Below are 18,418 nucleotides of genomic sequence, written 5' to 3' on the forward strand. Positions count from 1 at the left end.
TCGGCTCACTGCAAGCTCTGCCTCCTGGGTTCACGCCATTCTCCTGCCTCAACCTCCCGAGTAGCTGGGACTACAGGGGCCCGCGACCACACCCGGCTAATTTTCTGTATTTTTAGCAGAGACAGGGTTTCACTGTGTTGGCCAGGATGGTCTCGATCTGCTGACCTCGTGATCCGCCCGCCTTGGCCTCCCAAAGTGGTGGGATTACAGGCGTTGAGCCACTGTGCCCGGCCATGAAATGTCACTCTCAAGCTAAGTAATACTTCTTGCCTTAAAGTATACTTTGTCAGCCATATAAAAATCAGTCTAGTTTAGCATGGTATATCTTTTCCTATTCTCTTACTTTCAACCTTCCCATAGCCTAATTTTTAAGATGTGTCTGATGAAAGCCACATATAATTTACTTTTTTCTTCACCCATTCTGACAATCCTTGTCTTTTAATTGGAACATTTAGTCTAGTAGTCTATTATTTGCTTTAGTTTATACCATCTCACTATTTATATGGTTCTGCCTCACTTATTCTGTGTTTCTATTTGCTCTTTCTTAAATTTTTACTTAGATTCTATTTTTTTGTCCCCTGAAAGTATTAGGTAATGGTTATACATTCTTTTAATGGTTACCTGAGAGCTGTGCTGCGTACTTCAGTAGCCACTAGTCACGTGGGGCTATTTAAAGTTCTAACACATGTTCCCTTATACTTTAGTAATATTAATGATGATGATTACAATGACAATTTATAACCCATAGTGCTTATTTAATCCTCACCACATAATCTGAGGTGAATAAACATACTACTATTATCTCAATTTTATAGATAAACTGAGATGCAGGGAGAGTAAATAAATTACCCTACAGTGACTGAATTTGTACACAGAGGCTACGCCTTAGGCATTTACACTTACATGATATTTTCCATGGATTTGGGTTTAATAAAAATGGAGATAGGGTAAAGCTGTGCAATCTGTAATCTCTTTATGGCATTTCCAGACACATCAAGGATACAGTGTTTGCCCTAAAATAAAGGGAACAAAGAAAAAAAACAAGTGAGCCAAATATTCTCAATAATATCAAAGGTACTTTTCCTACAGTTCCACAGTCTAAATCATGATCTGTTTCGATCCTTGTTCACTTTTAGTAAACTTGTCATTTCTCTCAGCAAACTTTAGATAGGAAATGAAATGGCTGAATATGCATAATTAATTTGCCATTTTCAAACAAATGTTATATTTAAAAAGGAATGAAAATACAGTTCCTAGTTTTCACAGATCAGTTATTTCTCAAAATGGTGAAAAATAGAGCTCCCCTGCCGTTCCCTTTTTTTCAAATTTAAGGGACGGGGTCTTGTTCTGTTGACCAGGCTGGTCTTGAACTCCTGGGGCTCAAGTGATCCTCCCACCTCAGCCTCCCGAAGTGCTGGGATGATAGGCATGAGCCACTGTGCCAGGCCCAGGTTCCTATTTTTCATTCTGCCAAGAAAAGGTATTCATTAAGACTCCAAACTACCATCTCCCCATAGCTATCATTTCATAAAAGATAAAAAACCCTAGAGTAAGGGCAAACCTTTTAAATAAACAAATTTGTGAAACCTCATTACCACTACTCAATCCTTCTATTTCTCATTTTATTAGGGACTGACAAAAACTCATAAACTAGCATATGGGACCCCAATTCTGGATTTAAATGACAACTTTTCTAACAAGCTTAAACTCACTGACAAAGGATACTTAGGTTTTTAATACAGATGAGCATTTCCATGTTAAGCATAGTATTTATTATTTATGACAGATTTTCTTCTAATACATTTGAAATCAGGCCCTCCCCGATAATGCAACTTCAGTTTTTTGTTTGTTTGTTTTTGAGACGAAGACTTGCTCTGTCACCCAGACTTGAGTGCAGTGGCACGATCTTGGCTTACTGCAACTGCAACTTCCGCCTGCTTCAGCCTCCCCAGTAGCTGGGATAACAGGTGTGCGCCACCACACCCAGCTGATTTTTGTGTTTTTTTTGTACAGATGGGGTTTCACCATGTTGGTGAGGCTGGTCTCAAATTCCCGACCTCAAGTGATCCACCCACCTTGGCCTCCCAAAGTGCTGGGATTATAGGCGTGAGCCACCATGCTCAGCCCCATAATGCAACTTCTAACCCAAGGACTTGAGTCCAAGTCAATACATGATAATTTCAATTTGGTGGGCACATTTAAAATAAAAAATTTAATATTGTAAAATACTCCAAACATATAGAAAAGTAAATAATAGACACCATGTACCCATTATCTACTTTCATCAGACATAAATATTTTACGATCGCTTAAACATTTTAGTAACTTGATACTGGAATATTAATATTCTAGGTTTGCTTTAACTCTTTCTATATATGTACATAATAGTTTGAGAATAAACTGCATAATGCTCCTTCACCTCGTATTTCTTAAAAACAATGGCATCTCTTATATAATCACAATATGATTCCAAGTGGCCATCTAATGTTCCTTATTGGAAAAGAATAAAAAAATGTCCTGGTCAAGGATCGAATTCAGGATCATAGGATCACACATTGTATTTAGTTGTAAAGTCTCCTTAGTCTCCGTCAATCTGACACAGTTCCTCAGTCTTTGTCTTTCTTGATCTTGATGTTTTTGAAGAGTATAAAATATTTATGTCATAGAATATGCCTCATATTCTATGGGTTTATGGGTTTGTGTGTTGACTCACTCTCGGATGGCAGGTTACACATTTTTGGCAGGAATACTACAGACATAATGTGTGTCCTTCTTAGTCCATCATATCTGGGAGGTGATATTATATCTATTTGTCCCATTATTAGTGATCCTAATTTTGATCACTTGTTTAAGGTTTTATCTGCTAGGTTTCTCCACTGTAAAATTATCATTTTTGCCTTTGTAACTGATAAGTATTTTGGGGGAGGACACTTTGAGACTATATAAATATCCCTTTTTTCATCAAATGTTCACTAATTTTAGAATACACTGATGGTTTCTGCCGGAAACAATTACCAATATGCGGTTTCAAAAGATTTTCTAATTTAATCATTTCTTCTACCTTGATTAGTAGACAGTCCAAAGCGTTCCCTTCTATCCACTTACTTACTCACATACAGATGCTCCTTATGATGGGAGTTACGTCCCAATAAACCTTCATCACAAGTTGAAAATACTGTAAATTGAAAATGCATTTAATATACCTATCCTACTGAACATCATAGCTTAGCCCAGATTACCTTAAATGTGCTCAGAACACTTACTCTACAGTCGGACAAAATCATCCAACATGGCTGTTTTATAATTAAGTGTTGAATTTTTCATGTAATTCATTGAATACTGTTCTACAAGTGAAAAACAGAATAGCTGCGACTGAATATGCGTCACTTTTGTGCCTCTGTAAAGTTGAACCATTCTAAGTTGGGGGCCATCTGTGTTTGTTTATATCATTATGGACTCTACAATTTTTATTTTACTCTATGTATTATAATCTGTTATTATCATTTATCTTGATATTCAAATTATCTCAGACTTGGCCAGTGGGGGACCCTACAGCTTGGTTCCTGTGCCTTTTTACACATCTTCATCATTCTTTGAGTGCTTCCTTATTTTTCTGGCAGCAAAATGTTATAGGCTCATCTTATACTTTTCCAGTCCTGGCCCCAGAATCAGCCATTTCTCTAAGGAGTCCTGGATTTTTTAATTAACGAATTATATTTAGAAGCCCAGATCTGGGCCCCAGATAGTCTCATGGCTTATTCAGTGTTATTTTTAGGTCTTCTTAGTGGATAAAGCAAATAAACATACGTGTGTATACATAAATACACATCTATTTCTCTATCTACTCTTACAATTCATGGGTTCATATTCATTGCTCTAATTATCTAATATCTCCAATCCAATTATCACAGAGTTCATTTTACCCTTTCCCTTTTTCTGACAGTCAAACCTCACTCCCACTACTGTCATTGTATTAGTTTATTTGCTCAACCCTAGAATATATATTAGTTTCAGAACTGTAAGCCCATACACTCCACCCAACAAACCTACTAATTAGAGTTTTATTTTGTTTACAGATCTTTCTGTCTTCAGCTTGTGTTAAAGAATCTCTGGGATTAAGACTTCTCCCCTCTTCAACGTAGTTAAGTTATTCATCTGAAATACAGTCAGGTTTATTGTACCCTAAAACTTAAAGTATTAAAAAAAAAAAGAAATACAGTCAGGTTTATTTAGTTTCTATTTATGTATCATTTTGCTTTTCCCCCACCTTTCTTTGTTGCTTTTTAAAATTTTTTTAAATATGAAAAATACTAACATACTTTCTAAAAGTTAAAATAATACAAAAATGTATACTCAGAGAAATGTCATACCCCTCATCCTTTCCATCCCATTCCAAATTCCCTTTCTACATCACTCCCTCTGCAGGTAACCAACCTCATTAAGTTCTGATTTACCTTTCCTGTGCTTATTTTCACACAACTGAGCAGAGATTTATATTTTCCCATTTTCTCTTATTTTATACCGTAGATATTCTTTTGCATGTTGTGTATCAGTTCAAATACCTTATTAACAGTTTTAGAGAACTTCATTTTGTGAATGTAAAATTAGTTCAATCACTTTTTAAGTGGGCATTTAGATGATTTTCAGTATTTCACAATTATAAACAACGCTACAATGAATAAATACCCTTTTGCCCACGTATTTTCATACTGTTGGGGTATATCTTTGGAATAAATTCCTAGAAGTGGGATGCTGGGTTGAAGGAAAGCTGCTAGATATTGCCAAATACCCTTTCAAAAGGCAGTACCAGTTTGCATTTCCACCAGCAATGCACAACTGTTTTCTCTCAGTCTCACCAAGAAAATGTCTTCATATTTCTCCCCGAATCTGATAGGGGAGAAATTGAATTTAGAGTAGTCTTCTTAATTTACTTTTTTTTTTTTTTTTTTTTTTTTGAGATGGAGTCTTGCTCTGTTGCTCAGGCTGGAGTGCAGTGGCATGGTTTTGGCTCACTGCAATCTCCTCGGTTCAAGCGATTCTCCTGCCTCAGCCTCCTTAGCCAGGATTACAGGCATGCACCACCACGCCCAGTTAATTTTTGTATTTTTGGTAGAGATGGGGTTTCGCCATGTTGGCCAGGCTGGTCTTGAACTCCTGACCTCAGGTGATCTACCCGCCTCAGCCTTCCACTGTGCCTGGAAGGCTTTTTTTTTTTGAGGCAGAGTTTCACTCTTGTCACCCAGGTTGGAGTGCAATGGCACGATCTTGGCTCACTGCAACCTCCGCCTCCCAGGTACAAGCAATTCTCCTGCCTCAGCCTTCTGAGAAGCTGGGATTGAGGCATGCACTGCCAAGCCTGGCTAATTTTTGTATGTTTAGTAGAGACGGGGTTTCACCATGTTGGCCAGGCTGGTCTTGAACTCCTAACCTCAGGTGATCCGCCTGCCTTGGCCTCCCAAAGTGCTGGGATTACAGGCGTGAGCCACCGCACCTGGCCTTTACATTTCTTTAATAATGACTACGGTTGAACGTCATTTCCTATGTACAAAGGCCATTTTTATATCTTATTTTTGTGTGAACTATATATTCTCATCTTTTGTCCACTGTTTTTTTCTATTGGGTTTCTGGTCTCTGTTCCCTGTTTTTATGAGTTCTTTATATATTGGGAATATTAGCCCTTTTCTTGCAAATTTTTTCTGTCAGTTGTCTTTTGACATTGTTAATGGTGTTTTCCAATAGTTTTTGGAAAAAGTCTTTGGCCATAAAAAAAGTTTTTTACAAATTGTAAGTGGTTAGATTTATTGATCTTTCTCTTTTTTCTTTTTTTAAGAGCCAGGGTCTTGTTCTGCTGCCCAGGCTGGAGTTCAAGGGCATGATCACAGCTCACTGCAGCCTCAAACTCCCAGGCTTCCGTGATTCTCTCAACTCAGCCTTCTCAGTAGCCAGGACTGTAAGGGTGCACTGCCACACCCGGCCCTTATCTCCTTATAATATATGCTGGAGAGCTAGGCCTAAACAAAAGGTCTGTCTCTAGCAAATGACCTGAAAATAACTTCTCCTCTTACATTCATGCTATCATTTCTATTTTCACTTTCTTTACCTTATTTACCTGTTTTATCTTGTATGCACTTTCCTAAGCCATGGAAAATTAATTATTTAGGTAAGCAAATTCATTACCTTAACAAAACTAGTTAGTGCTGTATCTATCCTACCAGTCTTTCATACTGTCAAAGGCATATCTGATTAGAAGCTATATTCTGGGATTAGTCTGATGCTTACCTTTTCTGCTACTTCTCGTACAGACTGAACACTTGTTCCATATAGATGATTGTTATACTGGCCAGCTTCAATGAATTTATGTTCCTGGATATCTTTTTCCATCTGCTCTCTTGAAGTCACAAAATGATAATCTCTTCCATCTACCTCATAATCTCGTTTTGGTCTAGTTGTATCTTTAACAGAAAAAAACTTGGGGAAGTGTTTAATATTAAAAAAAAACCCCACAATAAATCCATTTTCTACTTACATCATTGTTTTGTAAAGTTCAACAGAACAGATTAATTTAAATCTGAGAAAGGACAATAATATGGAGGATGGAAGAGTAACTGATAAAATAAGTACAAACCATTAAAAAATGGTTATATCTATTTTTCCCACACACAGTGACAGGAAATGTTAACAGTAACAATTAAATGTTTTTGTTTGGTTTACTTACGAGGAACACAGGATCCAAATTTGTCAGGAAATTCTGAGATCAAGTCATCATTTATCCTGTCTTTCATAGGTCCCAATATGATCACTGGTCGAGTATAATTAACTATAAAGATAAACTGCATGTTAAAAGGAATAAACATTCAACAAATATCAATGTATTGTATTTCACCAGAGAACAAAAATATCCTTAACTGTTATGACTAATTTTTTTCTTCCCTCTCCATCTCACTCTACCATCAACCAAAGATGCGTAACTTGCTCTTTTATAATCTTGACTAAGATCTTAAACTTTACTCAGTCTTCTGCTAGAAGTCATATTGACAATTCAATCAAGTTAAATTTGGTGTTTTCGCAGATAATGTTTCTTTACATTGCAAATGACAGAATAAAGTCTAGTGTTTTACAGATGGCTTTGAAGTAGAAATTGTAAGGAAGCAGAGCAAAGAAGGGCAGAACAGAAATTGGATGTAGGAAGTGATATAATCCCAGTAGTAGCGTTCTAGAAAGATGATCTAACAGAAGTGTAAACTCTGGGTGGTATGGGATCATGCTGGAATAATGGAGATTGGTAGTGAGACTGAGATCTAACATTGTGATAGAAGGGATGAAAAGAAGGTCATAAATAAGAAAGAAGTGGGATAAACAGTGCCTGGAACCTAACTGGAGGAGGAGGAGGAGGAGGAGGAACGGAGAAGGCTCAAAGATACTTCCAAGATTTTCAAAAAAGGGTTATTTGGAAGATAGTGATGCTAACAAGAGCACTGGAGCAAAGTTGCTTGGGAAATAAAACACAAATATAAAAGTCAGTATGAAATGACTAGATTCTAATATTCTACGGCGTAATCTATGTTTCATAAAACACAGGTAGTAAATTTCTACATGTATATGTAGTAAAAAAAATTTTAATACAACATTTTTTGGGGGTATGAGAATTTTTTTCCCCCAAATTAAAAAGTATATTCTTCTAGAAGGTTATAAAACATCAATAGGCTTCACAAACCTTCTTGTTGATTCACTGGTTCATAAGATAAGACGTATTCTTCTTGACCACCTATTAGAAAGTGAAGGCACAGATGAAAAATGTGTAAAGATAATGGATGCTAATCTAATTCTTCATAAACAACATATACACTACTAGAACTTTCCTGAGAAAATGGCAAATATATGGAAAGAGGTACTTTATGGCAAGATTTAGTTAAAAAAAAGTGTCAAATTATAAAGTCTTAAAAGTGAGTTTGCTAAATGTAAAACAAAATACTAATGGGCTATATAATCAATATTATATTTTATAGATAATCAAATCTAAAAATCTTCATTTGTGATGCTATGTGCTACTCCTTTATTTAGAATCTAAGAATTATTAAATCTGTTAAAGATTAATGCTTTAATGAGCAGATCTATCTATCATCTATCTACGTATTGGGTAACTTGTTACTATTAAAAACATGCTACTTTTTTTGTTCCACCAACTACAATACTGAATACAGTATATTTTATTTTTAAAATAATTACATCTTAAAATTAAAAATTATAAATGCAAAGGTAAAACTACTGTTACTATTTCACTGATGAAAAAATTCACTAACTCAACTTTGTAAAAAATAATAAATTTAATGTGAGTCAAAAAGAGCTTTAGATAAAACTAAATCCTTCCAAGAAAATAAACAACAGTGATAGTAAAGGAGATAAATATATTCGCTTTGACCTTAAAAGCACAAGAAGTTAAAGCTTCTAAAAGTTAAATTAAAGGTTCGGAGCTTAGGAAATACTCTAAATAAAAGAGTCTACAAATTATATCTGAATATCTGAATCCAGTGAAAAGAAATAAAGAGTTAAAAACTCTGAGAGTTTTTTTTTTGTTTTTTTTTTTTGAGACGGAGTTTCGCTCTTGTTGCCTAGTCTGGAGTGCAATGGCATGATCTCAGCTCACTGCAGCCTCCAACTCCCGGGTTCAAGCGGTTCTCCTGCCTCAGCCTCCCAAGTAGCTGGGATTACAGGCATGTGCCATCATGCCCGGCTAATTTTGTATTTTTAGTAAAGATAGGGTTTCTCCACGTTGGTCAGGCTGGTCTCAAACTCCTGACCTCCTGATCTGCCCGCCTCAGCCTCCCAAAGTGCTGGGATTATAGGCATGAGCCACTGCGCCTGGCCAAAAACTCTAGGAGTTTTAAACTAACACACATCACCCCCCTCACCCCCACACCTAAAATTAGAAAAGACTGTGTTAACCCAAGTGGTTCAATGAAAGCAATCAATATTGGATAATGTATTTGAAGACTTTCTCTTTAATTATCAAGATCCTATAACAATTTTACCATGAATTTTGCAATTGGTTTATATTATATGTATGTAGCTGTAGGTCTTTTAAATCCATACATTGGCATAAACATTCTTTTCTGTTTTAGAAGTCTTTCTTTGTTTTCAATTTTATTATCAAAGTACATAAGACCGGTATTTTATAAGCTGTTTTTTAAAGTACTGGATGTGAAACATGGCTTACATACTAGCAAACACATGCAATTTGAATATTTCACACCTTAATAATTCATGCAAATGGTGAGAGACAGTATATACTTTCATTACCTCTTTTTAGCCTAGAAAGCCACTCAACTACCCTATAGTGGGTTCTGGTTATAAGTAATAAAATGCTGAGATACAGGAAATCATTTCCACACCAAAAAAAATCATTAAGTAACTACTGTGTAGAAAAATAATCAACCAAATGAATGACGGTTAAAAGTATATACTGTCAACATGAAAAAGTATTAGGGACTGATATTAACAGGATGGACCTTTTGAGCAGCCATACTCATCTGTAATCAAGATTACTTTCATATTAGACAGCAGTAAAAAAAGAAAGTTAGAAAAGCAATTTTAATTTTTAAGGTGCTACAACTGATATTATGTACCCTCCCCTTCTCCCATGCCCAAGTCTGTTTAAAACATCACATGCTTGTGCAGTTCACTTAATAAAACCAAGAATGCAATATAAAACAGCAAAAGAAAAATTAGTATTATTTTTCGGGTGATCATTGAAAATGTTTCCGTATTTCTTTCGTTCACCAAGTGCTGGTGATAAACAATGACACGACCCAGATCAGTATTGGTGACAAAGAATAAAAATGGAAATAAAGCTAATGATAATTTAGCATTACTGAAAAATATTATTTTAGTGCTCATGTTAAAAACAATTACTAAACAGAAGGTCAAAATACAAGTTTTCCCCCATTTAACTAGATATTTACTTCCTACAAAAAATACATATACATATACATATGTATCATGTACACAAATAATACTTTTTTATTTTATTAAAATTTTATAAATTAACCTCTACATATATAGTATGATTTTATTTTTCAAGTACAGAATTTTACTTGTCTCTCCCTGATTTTAAAATAACGATCATATAACTTCAGGTTTTGATAACATACCACTCAGAATCCCTCCACCCCTGCAGAGGATGTATTACTCGAGATTACAAAAGAACAAGTAACTTAAGACACTTACGGTAACTACTTTCACTATCGCTGGCATTAGAAGTTACATGCTCTGAAATTGCAGGACAATGAAAAAAAAAATAAAACAGTGTCATGAGTTTAAAAAGCAAATAATCAAAATAAAATGTTGAGATATAAGCCATATATAACAAAATAATTTTTTAAAAGCATTTTTTATTTCCTTTGAAACGTTTAATTTTTTCAAATAATAAATATATATTAGCAAAGGAAAACTCCTGTAATTAAGGACAATGCCTTATTTTTGTACAACACAGTTTATGAACAAATCTATTATAAATAGCAAGTAGAATATGACAAAAAGGGTAAGTGACCCTGAATTAGTCCAAATGTAGACATAAAACTCAAAGGAGAAAATACTGTTGGCACTATTTCAGTTTTTGAAACAGCAGTAACTGGCAAAGGGGACAAACTATATTTAAATAAATAGATGCCCATTTTAATGAAGGGATGTCTTTGTAATTAAAAATAAATAGATGATCTTATTTTCAATCCAGCTTTGCTCCTGTTTCTGAAGATGAAAATCCATGTTTCTGAGGTCACATAGATAAAGGACTGTAAAAGTCATAAATTCAGATGTCTCAGCTGGAAGGGAAGGCACCGATGGTGGCAACTGCATTTTAAAACCAACTAATATTTCTTAGAAACTCTGCTTTGATAAGACTGACACAGGCTGGCTTTTGCAAAACATTAAAAAGACAATGAAAACAAACACACCCAGCCAGAAATTGCCTGGCCCCTCCTTAAAAGTGACTCCATTTCACGACTTTATTGTTTGGTAAAACAATAGGCACTCTTCTCATCCATGTAAATGTAATCTCAAGTTTTCTCTCAATAAATATCTCCCTTCAATTAAACAAAGACTAATACTATTATTTTTAAAAAATAAAAATAAAACTTTCAATGAGACAGGGAAATCTGAATTTTTATTTTAACTTTTTTTTTTTTTTTAAATTAAAGGGACAGGGCCTCACTCTGTTGCTCAGGTGGGAGTGAGGTGGTATGACTATAGCTCACTGCAGCCTCGACCTCCTCTCCTGGGCTTCTGTGATCCTCCCATCTTAGCCCAGAGTGGCTGGGACTACAGGTATGTACCACCATGCCCTGCTAAAATTTTGTTTTTTTTTTTTTTTAATAAAAGAGACAAGTCTCAACTATGTTGCCCACACTGGTCTCAAACTCCTGGCCTCAAGGGATCCTCCCATCTCAGCTTCCCAAAGTGCTGGGATTACAGGTGTGAACCACCACACCCAGCTGGAAATTTCTTTTCTTTCTTTTTTTTTTTTTGAGACAGTCTCCCTTTGTTGCCCAGGCTGGAGTGCAGTGGCACGATCTCAGCTCACTGCAACCTCTGCCTCCTAGGTTTAAGCGATTCTATTCTTGTGTCTCAGACACCTGAGTACCTGGCACTGCAGGTATATAGCACCATGCCCAACTAATTTTTCTATTTTTAGTAGAGACTGGTTTCACCATGTTGGCCAGGCTGATATTGAACCTCTGAGCTCACGTGATCTGTCTGCCTTGGCCTCCCAAAGTGCTGGGATTACAGGCATAAGCCACCGCACCTGGCCAAATGGTAGGTTTTTTAAAAGCTCATATTAAAATATTTCTTTCCATGTCACCACATGGGCTTGAGAGCAATAATTTAAAATTGGTGTATAATATTCTATTAGATTGATAAATTATTTACCTTGCTATTTATTATTTATTTTTATTTGCTTTAAACTGTTTTTCACAAGTATCAACAATTATGAATGTCTTCATTTATATATACCTTTTAACTTTTTGTCCTATTTCCTTAAATTTCATACCCAGAAACACGCCACATTAAAAAAAGAGTTATTCTGTTTATATTAGTATTGGTATTACCCTCTGCAATCTCTAGTTTGTAAACTAAAGAAAAATTAGTTATTGCAATGGGGTGAAGGGAGTGTAAGTGGGAGTACAGAAGAAACAGAATTGGTAAATGTTCAGTTGACAATTATGAAAGCTGGATAAACAAATACCTGCAGGGTTTATTTTTACTACTTTTCTACTATTGAATATATCTATCTGATATTTATATAATAAAAAGTTTAAGTTACCAAAATCTCTTCACTGTCTTTTTTTTTTTTTTTTTTGAGATTTCTCCTACTCACCTCAAACCCTCTAAGATTGCCAAAAGCTACGCCACAATCAAATTCTGCAGGTTCTTTCAAATATCATTTTACTTAGCTCTTCTACAATAAAGCCTCACTACTCAAAGTATGGTCCTTAGAATAGCGTCATCATAATTGTTTGGAATGTTATTAGAAAAATAAAATGTTTTTCTTCTGATAATTGAAAATGTTCCTCTTCAAAGCATTTTACCAAAGAAGACAGTCAAATAACCAATAAACATATAGAAAAGTGTTCAAGTTAATTACTTGTCAGGGAAATGCAAATTATAACCACAAAGGGTGTCTCTGCCATCCACCAGAATGGCTAAAATGAAAACACAAAACAGACATGTCAAGCATCGATAACGATATGCAGCAATGGGAGTTCACGCGCTAGGAATGGGCAAACTGGTAAAACTAGAAAACTAATTGGCAATAGCTACTAAGGCTGGACAAATGTGTATCTATATGACCCAGCAATTCCTTTCCTAGATATTTCCCCAACAGAAAGGCATATATATGCTTACCACAAGACATGTATAAGAATGTTCAAAGCAACACTATTTAAAATAGCTCCAAACATATAAGACTGAGACAATATATGTAGTTTCATATTTTACTTTTTTCATAGATAGTGAGCATTTCCCCATGTCATTATCTTTAAATATGATTTTCGATGGTTATGTAATATTACATAGTATGGATAAATCATACTTCATTAGGCACTTCCCAACTGTAAGACATTTTACCACGTTTTTTTTATTTTTGCTGTTATTACTAAATAATATTATAATAAGCATTCTGATACATAAGGCTTTATCTCCATCTCTAATTACATCCTTAGGATAAATTCTTTGAAGAGGATTTAGTGGGTCAAAAGATGCGCTTTTTCAGGAAGGCCGTGCCAATTTACACTCCCATACATTTACTTGTAATACATTATTTACTTGTAATACATTAAAAGCAGGCATTAAGCAGCACTCTCTCCGTCATGGGTTTTCTTTTTAAACAAAAGTCTGCCAAAGTGACAGGTAAAACATTTTGCTTATCACTACTAGGGAAATTAAACATTTTTTATATGCTTATTTCATTTGCTTATCTTTTGAGCACTCTTGCCCATTTTCTAATGGAGAGTTAGCTTATTTCTTATTACCTGTTAAAAATTTATAAAGATATTATCCTTGTGACATACATGGTACAAATAAATTCTTCAAGTTTTTATTTTTGTTTATGATAGTTTTTTTTTTTTAAAGACAGAGTCTTGCTCTGTCACCCAGGCTGGAGAGCAGTGGCGTGATCTCGGCTTACTGCAACCTTCACCTCCCGGGTTCAAGTGATTCTCCTGCCTCAGCCTCCCGAGTAGCTTGGATTACAGGTGTGCACCACCATGCCTTGCTAATTTTTGTACTTTTAGTAGAGACGGGGTTTTGGCATGTTGGCCAGGCTGGTCTCGAATTCCTGACCTCAGGTGATCTGCTGGCCTCAGCCTCCCAAAGTGCTGGGATTACAGGCGTGAGTCACCACACCCAGCCTGTTTATGATGTTTGATGAACAGATCTAGCTCAAATCTCTCTAACCAAGTTTTATCATTGTACTCAAACGCTTCTTCCTGATAGAGTACATCATGTTTCTCTTCTGCTCTCTTCTAATACTACATCATCAATCTGAAGCAATGAAACTACTCTTACATCTTATTCGTAATGCAAATGAAAATAAGTCTGTTTTTGGCATTTAGAAGCTCTGCACAACTATGCGTACGTCTTTAAAGTGAGAAGAAAGAAAAGACATATGTAACAGGAAACCTACGTGCCTGAGGAAATTTTTGAGGTGTTGTACAACATGGAAAGTTGTAAAAATGGAAAGGCTACATGTAATAAGAACAAACCTTGTCTCAAATCTTATGTCGTAATTTTACTTCTGAGCACCTTATGTATCTTATTGAGTTACGTTTCCTTTCAGTCTCTGTTAAGGAATCTGACCTAGTTTTAGTCCCTTGAGCTTTTTCAAAATTACCTCCCTTAAAGCATGAAAGCGGCACAGGCTTTTATTTCTAGCTTTTCACAAATGATGATTTAGTTGCATTCTCCCAAACTTCCATTGTACTCTCATTAGTTCTGTTTAGCAAAATTAGGTTTGATAAGATGATTTCTCTCACTGTTTTCTCTACTGTCAACAGGGAAATCAATAATTTACTTGACTCTCTTCTTCTCAGAATAAAGAACAAGTGAATTCAGGTCTATACAAAGCATTCTATGGTATCACTTCTGTTTCTCTGTCTGCTCTTCAATTAAATACCCCATTTTTCATAGGTTGTGTGAATTTACAGCAGATATACATTTTTTTTTCTTGATATTCAGTGTTATTCCATGTCTCTTCAATAGGTTCGGTTCTCTGGAATAACTTAACCTTCTTTTTTGGGTTCTTTTATGAGTTTTGTTCCAATAAGGCCTGATGACTACCTACATTAAGTTGCACTTATTTTTTTATATTAAAGTCTCTCAAGACTTTGCTTAGTTTATTCCCTACATTCTTAACTTTAGAATGTTAAGTAACTGAGGCCACAAGTAACGTCCTTGAGCACATCCTTCTTCCCAGTATTTACGACTACATAATCATGGGCACCTTGTCAACTGCCTTATATCATCTATTTTATGTGATAAACTCCATCATATCCAGTTTTAGAATTTTACTGATATTTTTCTGTCTTCTCCAACATTTTCTGAATAAAATCTTGATCTGATGATCAAGTTACCAGGTGAATAAATTCTTTTAATTCCTGTGAGATGAAGCACAGAAATCTATTATTCAAGGGATCTTAGGTCACTCTCCAGAAAATAAAATCTTTTTCTGAATAACGTCGTCTGATAATCAGTTACCATTTTTCATATTATTTCTCTTCCAAAGTCTCAATCTTCAATCAGAACCAGAGATACAGGGTCAAGGTATAATGATCATCTATTATAACATCAATATGGGAACCAAATTCTTCATTTAGTTTCTTTTTCTATGAGTTTCCTATGTCTCTGTTCACTTAACATGTGAGAAAAATCTGTGGGTCCATTTGTTGATCCATACCACCTCTAAAGTATGTTATCAATCTCAAAATAAATTCTATAGCATACATAAACTGTGGGAGTACGGTCCAATTTTAGAGGTTTTCACTGATAATTTCCCCCAAATGTAAGGGTGTCACTAGCGATAGGAAATCTGTGGCCCTTACTAAATCCTATAAAGGCACATGCAAAAATAACAAAGTGTGTCTAACAGAAAGAGTTGTACATAAACATGCTGTCTTCAATCTAATACAAACTTAAATCACTATGGTTGAAATAAAAGTACCTGCAGTTTAGATTAAAATTTCAGCATAAAAGCATAAATCAGAAAAATGTCTTATGTAAAATTTAATGTTTATTAATGTAGGTCTTAGAAAGTTAAAAGATACTGGCTATAGGCTTAATGATCAATGAATTACAAAGAAGTTTTCAAAATGTTTAATAATCTAAATAGAAAGAACCATTTAGAAAATATTAGATTAAAAGATTACTTCTATCACTCACTGTCACCTAAAGTTACTCAGTAATGTTTGGTAAATTTTCAGTTAAGCAATTTGAAAACACACAAATTAAAAATTTTATTTGCTAAAATGGCTTCTTGCTTCATTCATTCATGCCAGCATTTATGGAATGTCTTCTACATACTAGACCCTGTGTGAAGCTGTACATGAAGATTAAGTAACTAGTTAGAAAATTAAACAAGAACAGCAGCAACAAAAACCAAAAACAAAGGCAACATCTTAGCTAAAGGAAAAACAAAATAGTTCTTATACTCTTGTGGTAACTTATAACTTTCTCAAAAAAAAAAAAAAAAAGAGATACACAACTTATTCCCCTCAATAAACTGCTACTTGCGTAGTATTCTATTGTGCTTTATGCTTTTATAGTAATGCTTTTCTAACACATAATCAAAATTATTTTAAATTATTTTAACAAAAAAAAGGGGAACATAAAACTCCATGGAAGCATATTTCTACATTCTAATAATGAGGGTACATTTAAAAAAATCTTAAAAGTTTTTATATTTTAAAAGTTCCTAGCAAAAGTAACTGTCATAAAAATTACAAAAAGGAAAATATAGTTACGAGCAAGAGAATTTTTCAAATGACATGTGAAAAATAAAAAGAAAAACAAAAAGTTATGTATTACAGAAATAAAGTCCCAAGCATGTGATAAACATGAAAATTCTAAAAGCAATCTAAATCATACACCTCCTTATGCCAGAAAGGCACTACCATGAATCTCAAAATGTATCTGAATAAGGTAGGTCTGCAGATGGAGGTTAAAAAATAACTTGGGAGTATTTTGATCACTTACTCAGGCCTTTTGATCCCATGTCGTCAGGGATCTCCTGTAGAGGGTAGTCCCCAGAGAGCAAGCAATAAAAAGATAATCAAAGAAAATAGTTGTCAGTAATGCATAAAATTGGTGCTACAGTAAGAGACAGTTCCAAGACCATTACAGGTACATATATCTTACAGAGCATTTTTACAGATTTCTAGAACTTTGAAATGAGCTAGCTGCTAACTGTAATCTACCAAAAGAATGAAAGTTCTAGCATGAAGGCTGATTCAGGTACAGAAGCAAAATTTTAGACCATTTCTTGCTATTTTAAAAGTAAAATCCAGATTGTCTACATATAATGAAGAAATAGGGTAAAATCTAATGATTCCAGAGAATCCAGTTATCAGACTCGCCATGTTATACCTAGAAATCAACAGGTAGCTTCTCATGTATTCATGTTCTTCCTCTAAAATATTCTTTGAATGTATGAATGTTGTGTTTTTCATAAAAATCTTTCCTTCAAATAACTGCATTTATACATATTTATATGTTCAAGTTATAAACATATAACTGAAAAATAATGTTTGCTTTAAATTAAGAATTCCTAAGGTGCCAGAAAAAGTTAAGATCGGCATACAAATTAATTTATAACTGTTAAGTTGCCCTTGAAGACAATTAGCAACCTGCTGCAGCTCTTGAAACTGTCTCCATGGTAACAACCAACTGCAGGGCAGTAGGTCCCTCTCCATTTTATGTTCAGTTGACCACCGGATCCACATACTTACGGTCAGCATCACTTGTTTCCTGCTCACTCTGGTCCTTGTTCTTGTAGAAGGGGAATTTTCGGGAAAAGAGGTTCTTTTTACGCTTGTCATTGAATGACTGCTGAAGAAGAGAAGGAGGGGCAAAACAAAGGGATGTCTACTGTCTGTGTGTACAAAGGCCCAGCCTAGCAGCTCTGTGGAAGCTGACTCCTATGACCACAGTGTGCAGTTTGTATATGATTTTTACTTTAATCTCATATAAAGTGAATTTCTACTTTTGTATAAATTCTAACATTTTGCAACTGAAAATACTTAAGAATTTCAGACAGCATAGTTCATTTATACCTAAAAATAAAAATGCTACTTGACAAAAAAAGACAAATCAGTTACTATTACAGTACAAACCAAGCTAACATTTGTTTATACTAATCCATGTTTTTCCAGAAAAATTTTCAAGTATTAAGTGCTCTACAGCAAAAGTTATTTAATGTTACTTTGCTGCTCAATTACATTTTATTCATTAGGAAGTAATCTTCATTTTATTTTGGCCTGACCAGTTATTCCTTTATCTCTTTTTTTGTGGCTACGATGAGCTAACAGAAAAGTCATTATTTAAAAAGTAAACCAAAATGATTATGAGAAAGTTGCTAATGCTGAATATTTAAAAAACAAATATATATATATTTATATATACACATATACATATTCTTGGAAGAGGATAAAAGGTAACTAAATGCTTATGAGCCAGAAAATGGGAAGAAAACTAAAAGGTCCATCAAGCACACAGAGTCCAGCAAGAGACTTATCAATGCCATCTCTTAGCCAAGCAAGAAGAGTCAGAAGTCTCCTGACTAACGTGAATGCTTCAGTACTGAAGTCTCCTGACCAACGTGAATGCTATCAGTACTGACTTACTTATTCTTAAGCTCTACTCCACTTATTAAAAA

At 34.7% G+C, this 18,418-nt stretch overlaps 1 protein-coding gene across 47 annotated transcripts in view; it reads right to left on the reverse strand.

The window, feature by feature from the left end:
* Nucleotides 1–18,418, reverse strand: part of DLG1 (discs large MAGUK scaffold protein 1) — a 261,908-nt gene that overhangs the window by 15,708 nt on the left and 227,782 nt on the right. For 15 of the 47 annotated variants that reach the window (XM_055382768.2, XM_055382758.2, XM_055382770.2 and 12 more), the window contains 7 exons: nucleotides 17,493–17,592; nucleotides 10,225–10,266; nucleotides 9,507–9,542; nucleotides 7,715–7,765; nucleotides 6,716–6,817; nucleotides 6,280–6,452; nucleotides 904–1,013 (listed from right to left, as the gene is read on the reverse strand). In XM_055382768.2, the coding sequence (XP_055238743.1) occupies nucleotides 904–1,013; nucleotides 6,280–6,452; nucleotides 6,716–6,817; nucleotides 7,715–7,765; nucleotides 9,507–9,542; nucleotides 10,225–10,266; nucleotides 17,493–17,592 (614 nt within the window). Of the gene's footprint in view, nucleotides 1–903; nucleotides 1,014–6,279; nucleotides 6,453–6,715; nucleotides 6,818–7,714; nucleotides 7,766–9,506; nucleotides 9,543–10,224; nucleotides 10,267–16,740; nucleotides 16,775–17,492; nucleotides 17,593–18,418 lie in introns of all 47 variants that reach the window. The other 32 variants (XM_031009663.3, XM_004038273.5, XM_063704528.1 and 29 more) reach the window with 6 other exon arrangements.

Source organism: Gorilla gorilla, chromosome 2 (genome assembly GCF_029281585.2).
Source record: "Gorilla gorilla gorilla isolate KB3781 chromosome 2, NHGRI_mGorGor1-v2.1_pri, whole genome shotgun sequence".
Lineage (NCBI taxonomy): Eukaryota > Metazoa > Chordata > Mammalia > Primates > Hominidae > Gorilla > Gorilla gorilla.